Raw genomic sequence first — 18,388 nt, forward strand, 5'->3', positions numbered from 1 at the left:
TTCCACTTTTTGTTCGGCGGTATGGTAATAAAGCGTTGTTTTTTGCCTCGTTTTTTTTTTTTTTTTCTTACGGTGTTTACTGAAGGGGTTAACTAGTGGGCCAGTTTTATAGGTTGGGTCGTTACGGACGCGGCGATACTAAATATGTGTACTTTTATTGTTTTTGTTTGTTTTTTTTAGATAAAGAAATGTATTTATGGGAATAATATTTTTTTTTTATTATTATTTATTTAGGAATTTTTTTTTTTTTTTTTTTACACATGTGGAAATTTTTTTTTTTACTTTTTTACTTTGTCCCAGGGGGGGGACATCACAGATCGCAGATCTGATAGTGTGCACAGCACTCTATGAGATCCGCGATCATCCTTTCATCGGAGCAGGCTGCAGCTTTCATCTGCAGCCTGCTCCGACCCGGAAGTGCTCCCTGCAGGACCCGGATACAGCCCCTCGGCCATTTTGGATCCGGGGCCTGCAGGGAGAAGACGTTCGGTACGAGGTGAGTACATCACCTTGTACCGATCGTCTCAGGGAAGCCCGCAGGGAGCCCCCTCCCTGCGCGATGCTTCCCTGTACCGCCGGTACACCGCGATCATGTTTGATCGCGGTGTGCCGGGGGTTAATGTGCCGGGGGCGGTCCGTGACCGCTCCTGGCACATAGTGCCGGATGTCAGCTGCGATATGCAGCCGACACCCGGCCGCGATCGGCCGCGCTCCCCCCGTGAGCGCGGCCGATCGCGTATGACGTACTATCCCGTCACCGGGAATTAAGGCCCACCCCACCTCGACGGGATAGTACGTCATACGGGCTTAAGGGGTTAATGAAGTCCTAGTCTGTGACAGAAATATATAGAAACTGACAATTCCTATGCAAGTCTAGTAAAATGATGGTACAATATGTCTCCTGCCGTCGACCCTCTGCCGCCAATACATTGGTTTGCCTCTCAACACCCAAAATCTCTTGTTTTCAATATGCATTTAAATAATATATTCCTTTAATTTTTTTTTTTTTTTTTTTATAAATCTTTATAGGCCAGTAAGACCATTTAAGGACCACGTTAGGCCTTCTAGTAGTTATGGAAAAATATTCCAATGAAATAAGAAAACTGAAAGCACTCACTGTCTTAAAAATCAGTTCTTTATTGAAACAGAAGAATCTTCAGCATGGGAAAATGTGAATAGTGACAGACAACGGCCGTTTCGCGCTACTGTGTGGAAGCGCAGTAGCGTGAAACGGCCGTCGTCTGTCACAATTCCATTTTCCCCTGCTGAAGATTCTTCCATTTCAATAAAGGACTGACTTTTAGGACGGTGAGTGCTCTCAGTTTTCTTATTTCATTGGATTTTTTTTACATACTTTTTTCAGATTGAGCACCAGATCCTTTGGGGGCGTTTATGGCACGTAGCTGGTTTGAGTTTGAGGCACAGTGAACCTTTGCTGCAGTGGTGCGGATTCTTTGCTCTTTTTTATTGAGTTATTCAATAATAATTTGTACACACTTCAATAAAAAACAATTTTAAAAATTAGGCAAAACTCAGCATCCTAGGAGTTGCCTATCTCAAAATGGAAATTTCAGCTCTGTGGTACAGATCTTTAGTTGCAGAAATCTAGGCTAAAAGTTGCTACATGTGAACTTACAGATATTGATGTAAAAACTGCTGGCACTTCAAATAAATATCATCAAGACCTCTGTTAACCGGCAACAAAAAAAAAGTGAATGGAAAATTGTTTTGTGACAGTTTTAAGAATCTTCCCCAGTTCAGTCAATCTTCTCATGTTACCTTGACTCTTGGGTCTGTGACTTGATGAAAACATACATAAAATAATAAAAGAATAAATTTAAAGAATAAAAATTCAGCACAGGACATTGAGGGAGCCCCTAACAGCCTATTTGGTCCACACAAAAAGGAGACAAGGACAACAATTAACGCAATATAATGTGTATTAGGATTCAAGAGCGTTAAGATACACTTTTAGTGAGAGTGCACGAATGTTCATAGCCACAAATTAATTGAGCAAATAATGAAAGATCCACTTTAAAACCTAATAATAATAATGTCTATAACATAAAAATGTAAAACTCCAACCCAATCCTTTTTGTTTCATAATGCTCAAATAAAAGAGAAAAAATAATAGAGAAAATACAAATGAAAAGTAACTAAATAAAAGCAAGGTCAAACCCATTGCAAAGTCAAAGGTTTATAAACTAAAAGGATTAGATATAAAAAAGGCTTTTCAGCAGCAGATTGTAAAGCTCAAATCTCCAATAAAGTCATTAGAGATGCTCATCAGAAAATGAAAAATAAAAGAAAAACAATCCCACAGATCTAGTTTATAATACATAATGTTCATTTCTCTAGAACTAATATGGAAAAGTGAGAATTTGATAGTACTAGAAGTGGCATGCTCTTATAACACAATATCTCAACATGTTACAATCACTTTTCACACAAATTATAGCGATCCGTACTAACCGCAACCAAACAGAGCCAATATCTCGTGAGCCAAACACCTTGTAAAATAGACTTCTCACACAATGGAAAGGTTCCAAAAACATTGTTCACGAGCCACCCAGAAACAGTGCCATGGTTCAATTATGGTGGTTACTTGAGATAAAAGGAATTGTAGATTTTTCTGGGTATAAATTATCCATCATCAGCATTTTCAATGGCAACTGCTTAATAAACTATTTGTCTCCCAATGAATTATGAGACGGATGATGCATTTGGTGTCCATCCCATCTGATAAGCCCGTTCCAAAGTTCTTTTGCAGTCTTGTAGTACAGTACTGAATGTGATGTGGGGATATTGTTGGACCAGTTGCTCCACTGTAGCTTCATTTACCTGCAGATTTTGGAGATAGATATAAACACAATTTAAAGTTCAAAAAATATGGGTACAATGTAAAACAAATGTGACACGGTTTGTGAGATTAAAAAAATACTTTAACCCAATGGGTGCACATAGCACTGCAGCTAACTCCTATTAACGTATATGAAAGGGCTCACACAAACAAACCGGTACAGAGCTGTTATACAGCATCCACACCTGTACCCCACAGGTTACCTGCCTACACCTATGGAGGCATACCAATGGCTTTAAGATCCTTCCGTCGATCAAAAAATGAAAAAGTTACAGGTCTCAGAAAATGATGACAAGTTTTATTTTTTTATTCCAATTATTTTTTTCAATATATATATATGTATATAAAGTACACAAATTTGGTAATTGAAATATCCTGGAGAATCATGGTGACAAGTCATTTTTACCATACAGCAAATATCATACAATAAAACCACAAAACAATTGAGGAATTTAACTTTTTTTTTAAAAAAATTTCGTTACATTCCCCCCCCCCCCCCCATTTTCCAGTATATTGAATGGCAAAATGATTGGTGTAATTTAAAGCTACAATTCATGCAGCAAAAAACAAGCCCACACTTGAAGATGTGGATTGAACAATAAAAAAATGGCTCCTGAAATACAGGGAGGAAATAGCAAAAACTTAAAAATCACCATGTTGGGAAGGGGTCATTTCAGACTTATTTTTATTACCCAAGTGGTAAATTAGTTAAGAGAATAGAAGGGGTTTATACATGGGAAAGTTAACCATACATCAGAGTTTGGAATGAAAAATTGTAAAAACTTACAGGGAAGGAAATAATTATTTGATCCCTTGCTGATTTTAAAAGTTTGCCCACTGACAAAGACATGAACAGTCTATAATTTTAAGGGTAGGTTAGTTTTAACATTGAGAGATAGAATATCAAAAATAAAATCGAGAAAATCACTTTGCATAAATTATATAAATTTATTTGCATTTTGCAGTGAGAAAAGTATTTGATCACCTACCAACCATAAAGAGTTCTGGCTCCTACAGACCAGTTAGATGCTCCTAATCAACTCATTACCTGCATTAAAGAAAGCGGTCTTACATGGTCACCTTTATAAAAGACTCCTGTCCACAGACTCAATTAATCAGTAAACCTCTACAACATGGGCAAGACCAACATGGACATCGATCGGGGGCACCATGCAAAATCTCACTCCGTGGGGTATCCTTTATCATGAGGAAGGTGAGAGATCAGCCTAAAATTACATGGGGGAACTTGTTAATGATCTCAAAGCAGCTGGGACCACAGTCACCAAGAAAACCATTGCTAACACATTACACCATAAAAGTTAAAAATCCTGCAGGGCCCACAAGGTCACCCTGCTCAAGGCACATGTGCAGGCCCGTCTTAAGTTTGCCACTGAATATCTGGATGATTCTGTGAGTGATTGGGAGAAGGTTCTGTGATCAGATGAGACAAAAATTTAGGTCTTTGGCATTAAGTCAACTCGCCGTGTTTGGAGGAAGAGAAATGCTGCCAATGACCCAAAAAACACCGTCCCCACTGTAAAGCACGGTGGTGGAAACATTATGTTTTGGGGGTGTTTATCTGCTAAGGGCAGAGGACTACTTCACCGCATCAATGGGAGAATGGATGGAGCCATGTACCATAAAATCTTGAGTGACAACTTCCATCCCTTAGCCAGTACATTAATAATGGATTGTTCCTGGGTCTTCCAGCAAGACAATGACCCAAAACATATAGCCAAGGCAACAAAGGAGTGGCTCAAAAAGAAGCACATTAAGGTCATGGAGTGGCCTAGCCAGTCTCCGACTTTAATCCCATAGAAAACTTTTGGAGGGAGTTGAAGCTCCGAGTTGCCAAGCAACAGCCTCAAAATCTTAATGATTTAGAGATGATCTGCAAAGAGTGGACCAAAATTCCTTCTGACATGTGCGCAAACCTCATTCATCAACTACAACAAAATGTCTGACTGCTGTGCATGCCAACAAGGGTTTTGTCACCAAGTATTAAGTCTTGTTTGCCAGAGGGATGAAATACTTACTTCTCATTGCAAAATGCAAATAAATTTATATAATTTATGCAATGTGATTTTCTGTATTTTTTTTTTGATATTCTATCTCTCAATGTTAAAATTAACCTACCCTTAAATTATAGACTGTTCATGTCTTTGTCAGTGGGCAAACTTACAAAATCAGTAGGGGATCAAATAATTATCTTCTCTTCACTGTATGTTATGTATAAATTTAAGTTTATGTTACTCTACTAAGTGTATCTAGAATTAAATAATAATTAATCATTACATTTACTTACTCATTGTATGCATCTGGTCCACCCTTAATTCTCTGACCAAGATGAGCAGAGACCACTCCTCTCTGCTCCACACCTGAACGCACTTAGTTTTCCATATATTGCATAGCACAAGTCTGCTAGACTTCAGTCTGCAGTGTGATTTCTAGAAGTGTGTTCTAAAAGTGTGGATTACATTAGAATTAAAACCTGAATTGAACCTGAAGGGAACTGAAGGTAACTGGCCAGTCACTGCAAACAATGTTTCTGTTTGTTGTCACTTTTACCCCTATAGTCTTTCACTTTCTGCTACCTCCCCCAATCCCCACACCAAGTAAGGAACTGTTCATCTCCTCTTCAATCCTCCCCATCCATCTCACCTCCTCCTCAGAACTGTTCCTTAACATACAATCTTCTGTCTCAAAGCACAGGCAGCCCCCTCACGCTCTCTCCTGCTCCCACCTGCTAACACTATCTCTGCTCCTTCTCACTGCTGGTGATATCTCTCCAAATCCTGGTCCTCCTCACCACATTCCCACAGTCATTTCTACCTCCCATCCACGCTCCATCACAAACTTCCGTAACCTCTCTAACCTTATACCCATTCGCCCAGCCCCCGCTTCCCCAGTCCCACTAACAGGAGCTCTGTGGAACGCTCGCTCTGTCTGTAACAAGCTTTCCTACATCCATGATCTTTTTGTTACTACCAAACTTTCCTTCCTCGCCATCACCGAAACCTGGCTCACCCCTTCTGACACAGCCTCTCCTGCTGCACTCTTACGGTGGCTTCCACCTTTCTCACACACCCCGCCCCAGCAGCAAGCATGGTGGAGGAGTTGGTTTTCTCCTGTCAGATAACTGCTCCTTCACCCCAATCCCACTGCCACCCTCTGTTACCCTCCCTTCCTTTGAGGTGCACTCTGTGCGCATCTACTCCCCCTCCAACCTCCAACTGGCTGTCATTTACCGCCCCCCAGGGCCAGCCACCATCTTCTTTGACCACTTCACCACCTGGCTACTTCATTTCCTTTCTGCAGACATCCCCACTATCATCATGGGCGATTTCAACATCCCCATTGACACTTCCCTCTCAGCTGCCACTAAACTTCTATCTCTCTCTTCCTCCTTCGGCCTCACTCAATGGTCTTCTGCAGCCACTCACAAAGATGGTCACACACTGGACCTCATCTTCACCTGCCTCTGCTCCCTATCTAACCTCTCTAACTCACCTCTTCCTCTCTCTGACCACAACCTTCTCACATTCTCTTCCCTCTCCACCCCACAAACTTTCACACCCTCGCAGAAATCTTAAACATCTTGACCTACATTCATTCTCTGAATCCCTCCTCCCTCTCACAGACATAAGTTCCATACACAATGCGGATGACGCTGCCTCTCTATATAACACCACAATAGCTGTAGCTTTGGAATCTGCTGCCCCACTTACACATACCAAAGCTTGCAAAATCAACAGACAGCCCTGGCACACCAGCCTGACCAAAGAACTGAGGCGAGCTTCCAGGGCTGCTGAGCGCAGATGGAAAAGATCCCACTCCAACGACCACTTAATCGCATTCAAACAGTCCCTCACTACTTTCAAGACCGCACTCGCCACAGCTAAACAAACCTACTTCTCATCTCTCATATCCTCCCTGTCTCACAACCCTAAACAGTTATTCAACACCTTCAATTCTCTCCTCCGTCCCCCAGCACCTCCTCCCTCCTCACTTATCTCTGCTGAAGACTTTGCCTCATTCTTCAAGCAGAAGATTGATAACATCAGAGACAGTTTTGGTCAACAAGCCCCAGAGCCCTTCCTCCCAACTTCCCTACCCTCCACCTCCAAAACCAACTACTCCACCATTACAGAAGATCAACTCGCCACTCTACTCTCAAGATCGCATCTCACCACCTGTGCACTTGACCCGCTCCCATCCCACCTCATCCCAAACCTCACCACAATCTTCATCCCAACCCTAACCCATCTCTTCAACCTATCACTAACAACTGGTGTTTTCCCCTCAAGCTTTAAACATGCCTCCATCACACCTATCCTCAAAAAGCCCTCTCTTGACCCATCCTCTGTATCTAGCTATCGCCCTATATCACTTCTCCCCTATGCCTCAAAACTACTGGAACAACACGTCTACCTTGAACTGTCCTCCCATCTCTCTTCTTGCTCCCTCTTTGACCGCTTACAATCTGGCTTCCGGTCACACCATTCCACTGAAACTGCGCTAACTAAGGTCACCAATGACCTCTTAACCGCCAAGAGCAAGCGACACTACTCTGTTCTCCTCCTCCTCGACCTGTCGGCTGCCTTTGACACAGTGGACCATTCCCTATTATTACAGACCCTCTCATCCCTTGGCATCACAGACTTGGCCCTATCCTGGATCTCATCATACCTAACAGACCGGACATTCAGCGTCTCCCACTCACACACCACCTCCTCACCTCGCCCTCTCTGTCGGAGTCCCACAAGGTTCAGTCCTTGGGCCCCTGCTCTTCTCCATTTACACCTTTGGCCTGGGACAGCTCATAGAATCTCATGGCTTTCAGTATCACCTCTATGCTGATGACACACAGATCTACATCTCTGGACCAGATATCACCTCCCTACTAACCAGAATCCCTCAATGTCTGTCCACTATTTCATCCTTCTTCTCCGCTAAATTTCTGAAACTTAATATGGACAAAACAGAATTAATCATCTTTCCCCCATCTCACGTGACACCCCCAACGAACCTATCCATTACAGTAAATGGCTGCCCACTCTCCCCAGTCCCACAAGCTCGCTGCCTCGGGGTTATCCTTGACGCTGATCTCTCCTTCAAACCACATATCCAAGCCCTTTCCACTTCCTGCCGACTTCAACTCAAAAATATTGCACAAATCCGTTCATTCCTCAACCAAGAATCTGCAAAAACCCTAGTCCATGCCCTCATCATCTCTCGCCTTGACTACTGCAACCTCCTGCTCTGTGGCCTCCCCTCAAACACTCTCGCACCCCTCCAATCTATTCTAAACTCTGCTGCCCGACTAATCCACCTGTCCCCCCGCTATTCTCTGGCCTCTCCCCTCTGTCAATCCCTTCACTGGCTCCCCATTGCCCAGAGACTCCAGTACAAAACCCTAACCATGACGTACAAAGCCATCCACAACCTGTCTCCTCCTTACATCTGTGACCTCATCTCCCGGTACTTTCCTACACGCAACCTCCGATCCTCACAAGATCTCCTTCTCTACTCCCCTCTTATCTCCTCTTCCCACAATCGTATACAAGATTTCTCTCGCGTATCACCCCTACTCTGGAACCCTCTACCACAACACATCAGACTCTCGCCCACCATCGAAACCTTCAAAAAGAATCTGAAGACCCACCTCTTCCGACAAGCCTACAACCTGCAGTAACCACCGATCGACCAAACCGCTGCATGACCAGCTCTACCCTCACCTACTGTATCCTCACCCATCCCTTGTAGATTGTGAGCCTTCGCGGGCAGGGTCCTCTCTCCTACTGTACCAGTTATGACTTGTATTGTTCAAGATTATTGTACTTGTTTTTATTATGTATACCCCTCCTCACTTGTAAAGCGCCATGGAATAAATGGCGCTATAACAATAAATAATAATAATAATAATAATAATAATTTACTTAGTTTACATGCTGCCTAGTATTTGACTATACCGAATTTAAAAAAAATAATAAAATGGGAAGCATTTAAGCAGTAGGACAATAGACAAGAATTATATATATTTAAGACAAATTTTTAGATCCATGCATAAAAGTGCTTATGAAAACCACATAAAATCATGACATATAAATACCTTCAGCTAGCTTCCTTTATGCTATGTTATTTTGCTCATAAACATTTTTACTTGTATAAAACATGTCTTACATTAGTGGATAGAAACAAAAATGGATATTTATCTCTGCATTTTTTGTGTCCCACAAAAGCCATCCACTTTCCATGAATGATCTAAAGGTCACACTATGGCACTGACTAAGGTATTAATAGATCCATGTGTCAGTGTGCTTCCTAAGTATTCTACTGTATATAGTGCAATAATGCTATTACCAGATATAACAGACATCTATAAAAACAATTAGTGCTTTAAAAAAGCAACGTATTTAAGAGCGTGATGCAGATCCCTGCTGGATATCACAATATGTAGATCATATATATTATTTTATTCTTTGCAGCATGGCAGTTTATAGAAATGCTTACAAACATATGCACTTTTAAAGAAATGCTTTCCAATTATTGTTTAGCTTAAACATAAAGACCCAGCATCCAACAGAGATGATTACTTCAATTACTGCCATTGCACAATCCTGGTGTGATGCAGGGGATCAATGCGCAATGAATCTCAGCTTGTGTACGCACTCGCTTTCATCATGACATTTTCAAGTTGTTGGCTGATATACAAAGTGATACAGCACAGAGGTCCGGGGTTAAGCTAAAACTCGAGCACTTTGGATATTTAACATTTTTTTCTATTTTTCATGGAACATATTTGAAGTGGATGGCAACAATTCTTAGACATCATCCGTCCAATTGCAACTATTAGAATATATATTCATTTGAGGATTTCATTTAGGAAAATTGCTACAATTTAGCCTTCGGAGAATGGACAGGATCTGAACATATTTTAACCATTGGGCAAGATTAAATCAAAAGTCAAAATAAATAAAAGTAAAGACAAACGAGATACAAGTGATCTGTGGCAAATGCTCTGTAAAGGTGCCATCTGCGGTTGCCTTAAGGTCTGTGTAGAGGTGTAAAATCGGCATGTTAGCATCATCACCCTTTACAACGTGTAGGAATATAATTGTACTTGCAAATACATCAGATGTAGAGCAGAAAACTATTAAGAGAACCACTATAGGTTTTCGATTATGAACTGTGATATGCTATGCATTTTATTCACCAGGATACTTTTGGCAATTTTTTTATTTTAACCTTCAATAGAGGCGTAGATGCACATCTGCTTGTCGTCCACCTCACTTCCATATTTAATGGACTAGTCCCTTGCATTAAGGCATTTTACAAATGTCTTGAAGTGCAATATCACCAATAAATAGTTTTACTAATTATTAGCCATCAGTGAGCTTTATCTTTCAAGGCGTTCAGAAAAGCCCAAAAAAGTGATGAGGTGGTTTTTCCACGCCAATTGTTAGAATATACAACACCGCATGGTTATGATCTGGAGGGATTATCATTAAAAGACAGCAGATGGTGCGGTGTTCTAGACTATATTGTGTGACCTTTTAGGTTTGTTTGTGTCCAGTTTCTTCCTGTAATCATCCATGTTGTGATTATGCACATCATGGTTGTTTTATGTCCCAAGTAAAATAGTTAATTTTCCCACAATGTTTGTGTGTTAAATGATTGTGCTATAGGCTGAAATCTGCAAAGTTATGAGTCCAGATCACAATGACAGAAGAGCAGAGGACAGCTTGGTGCACCAAAGTTATTACCCAGAGGATCTGATTTCCTGCATGGTAGTATGAAACTCAGTATATGGATATAGAGGAGAGAATAAAAAAATGCCATCTGCTCAGAGCCTGAAGGGAAACTGTTGATTCATGCTGCCCAAACAATGGGTACGCTCTTCTCTGAAGTACTGCAACATTTCAGAGAAAACATTGTTTGAAAATCTGTCCAGGGACCACAGGGAGACTAGATGAGTCTGATATGGTCCCAGGATTCTCCCCACTCTAGTTGACTGAAAGGTCTCTTCCATGTGTGTACATATAGTTAGACCTGTCAATCATCTGAAGCAGACTCTGACCAGGGATATTGCCTTGTGCAGGCATGTACTACGGAGGACAGAGAATGAACTTCAATCCAATATTGCGGCCAGCATGCAGCTAGCGGGTAAGGAAAGGGTGAATCAAACACCCAAAAACCCGTCCCATATGACCCAAAACTGGTCCCGCCAAATTCAGGTGACAGGTTCCCTTTAAACAGTGTTGTTGTAACTCCTTTGAATGGCTGGCTAGGCTGCTCCTTGACAGCTAGAACAGCATATTGTTCCTATCTACACCAGATCTCCCTACTCACTTCTTGCCTTCTCTCAGTATTAGAAATAGAAGTGTCACAGCACATGTATGGTCACCATTCCCCAGTCGGATATATTTGCTCACCATATGAAGTTGAAATACACAGCAGCTTGTCCGATTCTGCAAGTAAATCATTCAAAGAGCGAAGAACAAACTGGTAGATTTTTTTAAATCCTTTATTTAATCTTCAATAAAATTCCATGTACATATCAAGCAGGAGACAGTAGCATAATGTTGACTGACGTATTTCGACGGTATGTCGGTCTTAGTCGTTATATGCTTTTGTTCACTCTTTGAATTGTTAGAAATAGAAGCAGGAAGGGGAGAGGTAGTTGTACATAGCACACCACAGAGGAGAGTTGGGAAAGCATTTAAGTTATTAGGGAGGGCAGCTCACTCAGGCTGTAGATATTAAAGAAAGGACAATGTCCTTCATCAGCTGTAGAAATAGAAATCACTCCAAGAATAAGGCTGTTCTGATACACGAAAGCTATTTAAAACAACAGCACCTTGGACACAAAGACCTCATATTCAGGATTTTACTGGGAGAGAGATACTCACATGAGAAAGGTCTGAAATTAATAACAGGTCATTATTATCAGAACGTTTAATATTAATGCATGGTTGATGATTGAAGACTGAAATTAAAACAACTTTTTTTATTTTTTCAACATTAGCTAACCACTAAGTTGAAGGTCTCCATAGGCTTTAAAGTGGTTTGACACTTTCTCTTGTTAGTTCAGCTTTCCTCACAAACTAACCAGCCATTCTATTCATTAAATAGCTGTGTAATGCACCTGTCCTGGCTTCAGCACTGGCCCCTGCTCTGTCTCCCTATGGTCGCCTTCCTTTGCTGTGGTCCACACTGGGTTTCACAGGCTGCCTGGTGAACTCCAGTATTGTCATCACTCAAGGGTGGCCCTCTCAGTTACATTGATGAGAATAAATATACCTCAACAGATTTGTCAGAAAACCTTTTTTGTTTCTTTTCAGAATCAACAATGTCTCTGGGATACCATACTACAAAAGACGCCCACAAATGTGTGCCGTTAATTGCAAACAAGTTTTGTTGATTTGCCTAACCAAAAAAGTAGTTTTCTTAACAAACGCATTCAAGACCATGTTGGAAAAAGGAGTACACCCCAATGAAAGTCTTAGGCGCAAAGCTAAAGTTTCTAATTCTAACTAACAAGAACTCAACAGATAAGTCTAATTACTTATTAACCCCTTCAAGACGCAGCCCTTTTTCGTTTTTCTGTTTTCGTTTTTCGCTCCCCTCCTTCCCAGAGCCATAACTTTTTTATTTTTCCGTCAATATGGACATGTGAGGGCTTATTTTTGCGGGAAGAGTTGTACTTTTGAACGACACCATTGGATTTACCATGTCTTGCACTAGAAAACGGGAAAAAAATTCCAAGTGTGGTGAAATTGCAAAAAAAAGTGCAATCCCACACTGGTTTTTTGCTTGGCTTTTTTGCTAGGTTCACTAAATGCTAAAACTGACCTGCCATTGTGATTATCCACGTCATTACGAGTTCATAGATACCAAACATGTCTAGGTTATTTTTTATCTAAGTGACGAAAAAAAATTCCAAACTTTGCTTAAAAAAAAAAAAGGCGCCATTTTCCGATACCCGTAGCGTTTCCATTTTTCGGGATCTCAGGTCAGGTGAGGGCTTATTGTTTGTGTGCCGAGATGACGTTTTTAATGATACCACTTTTGTGCAGATACGTTGTTTTGATCGCCCGTTATTGCATTTTAATGCAATGTTGCGGCGACCAAAAAAAAACCCGTAATTCTGGCGGTTTTAATTTTTTCTCGCTATGCCGTTTAGCAATCAGGTTAATCCTTTTTTTAATTGATAGTTCAGGCGATTCTGAAAGTGGCGATACCAAATATGTGTATGTTTGATTTTTTTTATTGTTTTATTTTGAATGGGGCGAAAGGGGGTGATTTAAACTTTTATTTTTTTTATTTTTTCATATTTTTTGCCATGCTTCAATAGCCTCCATGGGAGGCTAGAAGCTGGCACAACTGGATCGGCTCAGCTACATAGGAGCGATCATCATATCGCTCCCATGCAGCTGAATTACATGCTTGCTATGAGCGCAGACCACAGGGTGGCACTCACAGCAAGCCAGGATCAACAACCATAGAGGTCTCAAGGAGACCTCTGGTTGTTATGCCGACGCATCACTGACCCCTGATCACATGTGATGCGCGCATTTTCGGCCCGATGGCCGGAAGCGGTAGTTAAATACCGCGTTTGACAAAGGCATTTAACTAGTTAATAGCGGCGGGTGGATCACAATTCCATCTGCCGCTATTGCGCGCACATGTCAGCTGTACAAAACAGCTGACATGTCACGATTTTGATGTGAGCTCAGCGCCGGAGCCCACATCAAAAGGGGAGACACGACATGCGCCGTACTAGTACGGCGCATGTCGTGAAGGGGTTTTAAACAAGTTTCCAGCAGACCGTTAACTATAAAAGGGGCACTAAATTCCATCACCCCAGGTGATTTTCATTTTTTCCTCCCCATCTTCCAAGAGCCATACATTTTTTAAAAATGTTTCATCCATATAGGCGTATGTGGAAATAGGAAAAAAATTCCCCATGGTCTTTAGCAGATTCCTGACTGTCATAACAACCCATCAGCTATTAAGTGCGGGGAAAGATTTAGGCCCAGCATGTGAGTCCGTATCAAAGGCAGGGACACAGCAGATTATGTAAATATGTCATCGGTATTGAAGGGGTTAAAGAAAATCCCTTTACATTTTATGCTGTCAGCAATGGCACTACATGGAAGAGAAATGTCATAAGGCCTGAGAAATAAATTCTTTACACAAGAAAGGTGACAAGAAGATCAGAAAAGCTTTACTTATCTATGATAAGGAATACAAAAATTTAACAAAGATGTAACTACAACCATTTCACAGAAATGTACAGGTCGACCACAGAAATTAACACCTAATCAGTGTCTTCTGATGAGAAGGTATGAAGAAAATGACATGCAAGTTCATTCCAGTTTTTCCAAGAAGTAGAAAGCCAATCCAGGATAAGTGCTTCCAACAACACAATATTGAGAGAAAGTACAGTGCAGAGGATTGGCATTCATGGGTGTTGTCCACGAAGAAAATCTCACCTAATTCCCATGCACAAAAAGGACAGCCTACAATTTGCCAGGGCCCATGCTGAAAAATATAAAGACTACTGGGACTCTATACTGTGGAGTGATGAGACCAAGATAAGAGTTCATGGAACTGATGGCTTCAAAACTGTAAGGTGTCGCAAAGGTGAGGAGTAGAAAGAAAGATGCATGATGCCTACAGTAAAACATGGTGGTGGCAGTGTCCTTATTTGGGGATGCATAAGTACTGCTGGTGTCTTCGAGTTTTTTCATCAATGGTATCACGAATTCACAAATGTACTGCTCTATATTGAAAGAGAAGATGCTAACATCGCTCCGTGTCCTTGGTAGACATGCATTTTGCCAATATGAAAAATATCCAAACACACATTTAAAGAATCACTCACATCAAAGTTTTTATCCTCTTAATATATTGCAATCATCATGTTATATAGCACTGTGTACTTACAATTGCTCATTTTGTTCTTCTTCCCAGTTCATTCTTCTCTTTTCCATTAGGTCTATGACATGACATAATTAAAAATTGACTATCTAAATGCTTCCAAGCTCTATGTAGAAACAAGAAGTCAATTTTGCCTCCATAAGTCATAAGTCACTGCAAAAGTCCCTGGCAAGGGGAGGAGGGAGCAGCTTGGTCAGGAATTGAAGAGGGGAATGATTTGTGCAGGGAAAGACACTTCCTGTTTCTACATAGAGCAGAGAAAAGAAAATAATTCACTGGGTAGAAAGGCAAAATGAGCAATTGTAAGTATACAGTGCCATATAATATGATGACTGCAATATTTTAAGAGGATAAAAACTTTGATGGGGGTACTTCTTTAAAGCCACTGTTGCATTTCTGTCCGCTGATCTGAACTCAATGGAACTCCTATGGGGAATTCCGAAAAGTTGAGCCGCACTCTGCATCCAGAATTCAGGCTCTAAAAGAGGACCTCCTTGAAGAATGGAAAAAAATAGATGTTGCAATATTTTGCCATCCTGTTCATTCCATGCCTAGAGGAGAGGGTTTGGCCCTGAAAATCATGGAGGTCATACAAAATACTAGGTGCAGTTGTTTCTGATATGGGGTGTATTCAGTCTTACTCAAATTAGTTGATGTAAAAATGAAGATTTTGTGTTGAAAGTTATATTAACCTTACTTTCTTGTTATGGGTTAAAAAAAATGTTGTATGAAACTCAATCTTGGTCAAATTTGGGAAATTATCCTCGTGTTCAGTTATTAAAATCTTACTGTTTAAAAGGGGTGTACTCATTTATGTAGAGGTTCAGTTGTCCTGCGCTTTTAAAGTAGCCTCATCAGTTCTTCCAACTGGCTATCTTCTCTGCAAATGTCTGGCTCAGACCTGTGAATCAAGCCTTTGTCTGTTGTAAGGATAGCGAACTGGTGGCTGGACTTGCTCACTCTTTAAAAGATCCTGCATGAGCATGTATCTTCACCATAAACAAGTTTACCTTATTATCTCTGTTGCCAGTGCTATTAACCCTTCATCTGCTGTAAACATTACAAAAATGTCCTGTGGAATAGATCATATTACTACTGTTATTCCTGGACTGATTACATCCTCAATTCCTGTGCTTGACTATTCCGCCTGGCTGTGTCTTCCGATGTGTTCTGCTACACATGTCAGCATGGTGTGCTGAATCGTTCTGTTTTATGCACCATCGGGCAAATCCAGCCTGCTGTGCCATAGCCCTTCGTCTGTGTGTTCACCCTGACCTTCGGCATTTTGAATCCACCTCACCATATGAGCCTTATCAAACTGTGGATAGAGGAGCATGTGACCATTCCAATCCTTATCAAACTGTGGGTAGAGGAGCATGTGACCATTCCAATACTTATCAAACTGTGGATAGAGGAGCATGTGACCATTCCAATCCTTATCAAACTGTGGGTAGAGGAGCATGTGATCATTCCAATCCTTATCAAACTATGGATAGAGGAGCATGTGATCATTCCAATCCTTATCAAACTGTGTATAGAGGAACATGTGACCATTCCAATCCTTAACAAATTGTGGGTAGAGGAGCATGTGACCATTCCAATCCTTATCAAACTGTGGATAGAGGAACATGTGACATTCTAATCCATCAGCCTCCTGCAAATGTACTTTACATTAGAAAGCTGCTTTTCTATTGGAAGACACTGATGGACTGGTTAGGTCACAAGCTCTACTGTCAGCAGCCATTTTTTAAAGAACAGTGATGGTCAACTTGTGATGGAAGTTGCACTAACAGGAAAGGAAGGAAGGCCAACACCTTAAAATACTCGTATGAACAATATGACTTCTGACATCTATCCTGGTCCACATGGTGCAAGCAACATTTTGTAAGGCTGGTTACGGTTAGTTTCAGAAATAAATCAAATCTTCATTCTCTATTCTCATTATTATTCCATGACAAGTTAATCCAAATTTCCATTAATTAAACCCTCCGAACTTATTCTGAATTAGGCTCCCGAAATCATCTAAAAATGTCAAATAAAGTTCAATGCTCACAATTACAAATAGAACCACTAATTATTATATTGCAACTCTTGTTACAATAACAAAACATAAAATACCGGTAACACCTAAAACAGTACATAGGTCAAGTGTCACTAAATATAACCCGATTTTAATAGTTCTTATTAATTTAGGATTATTAGCTAAGGCTTTTTACGGGTTGGGGTGTGCTACATATCATGCCTAGGGGAGGAAGCATGCTGTTTAATTAACCAGTGTCTCTAATTGCTGAGAAAATAAACAATGATTTCACATAAAAAGATAAAATTAAAAGTTTTGTATGGTACTCCTAATGGCTTTTCAAAGACTGTTTGTAATAGCAATGATTAGGATTGCACAGACATATTATTTGGAAATTGACATTTACATTTAGCATGCAAAACAAAACTGTCTTTTATTCCAGGCAATGAGCAATGTTCTCTTCCGCCATGCTGGTTACTATGTGGAACTGGAAAAAAAAAGCTGTAACAATAGCAGTTTGATGAGAAATGAATTCATTTTATTTTCATCATTTGGATCAATAACTCTCTGCCTCTACTATGTCCCATAGCCTGAAGGCAGTTGGGTAATCAATGGAATCAAACAGAGCAGCCCTTCACCCAGCGCAGAATCCTCTCTGATCTTCTCTGGGAGGACTCAAGACGCTTGTGAAATTCTAATTCATGTCAACCTCATATCAAAGAAATTCCACGGAGGTTTGGTCATAAAGAGTATCATAGTAATAACGATCCAAAATCTATTTTTTGCTATATGTTTTTATATAATTCAAGGCTTGCGTGTTCAGTCCACAATGACTTGAAGCTTCTTAGAAGTGGAATACAGTGAGCCAATGTATCTTTTATACATTTCTGTGAACGTGCTATAAAAGAAAGGCCAGAGAGTATCGTAATGATTAAACCCCAACACTGGCAACAGCTGGTTCCTAATAGAATAAGCAAAAGAGAAAACTAATTAGTCAAAGATACCCAGGCAGGGAGAAACTGTTCTTCTTTTGTTTAATGTTGTATTTGATAGTTGTGGGATGATTGAGTGGTTTGTAATATATTTATTATCCTTCACTTGAATAAAAAGGAGGATCATATTATACTATATGGTTAGTGTTAATAGCGCTTCTTAAAATTCTAAATTTGAGATGTAATAAAAAAATAAATAAATACCATACTTGGTATATTATATGGAAACAATAATCTTGAAAAAGAAGCAGAATCTGAGCTGTACACTTAAATCACTATTTCTACAGCTTGGAAAATAAAACATTTCTAGGAATAAAGAATCTTCAACATATCAAAATGTATAGTGGCCGCAACCAACAGAACAGCTAGCACACAAGTAATGCATAAAGACATGGCGCCATAAGCAAATTGCGTAGCATGGCTGTTCTAATACTAAGCATGTAAACTTTGCACTATGTGAATAGCAAAGACCAGCAACAATTAACGCACCATGGTCATTTGCTTAGGTTCTGATACATCATTGTTTTAACAAGTATTTAGTCATTAAAGGGAATCTGTCAGCAGTTTTTT

At 40.4% G+C, this 18,388-nt stretch overlaps 1 protein-coding gene across 2 annotated transcripts in view; it reads right to left on the reverse strand.

Moving 5' to 3' along the window:
- Nucleotides 1-1,322: 1,322 nt before the first annotated feature.
- The window catches only part of FBXL17 (F-box and leucine rich repeat protein 17), a 934,277-nt gene continuing 917,211 nt past the window's right edge, over nucleotides 1,323-18,388 (reverse strand). Inside the window, exon 9 of one of the 2 annotated variants that reach the window (XM_077290006.1) lies at nucleotides 1,323-2,841. In XM_077290006.1, the coding sequence (XP_077146121.1) occupies nucleotides 2,704-2,841 (138 nt within the window). In that variant the 3' untranslated portion in view covers nucleotides 1,323-2,703. The remainder of the gene's footprint in view (nucleotides 2,842-18,388) is intronic. The other variant, XM_077290031.1, reaches the window with a different exon arrangement.

The sequence above is a fragment of the Ranitomeya variabilis genome, chromosome 1, assembly GCF_051348905.1.
Source record: "Ranitomeya variabilis isolate aRanVar5 chromosome 1, aRanVar5.hap1, whole genome shotgun sequence".
Classification (NCBI taxonomy): domain Eukaryota; kingdom Metazoa; phylum Chordata; class Amphibia; order Anura; family Dendrobatidae; genus Ranitomeya; species Ranitomeya variabilis.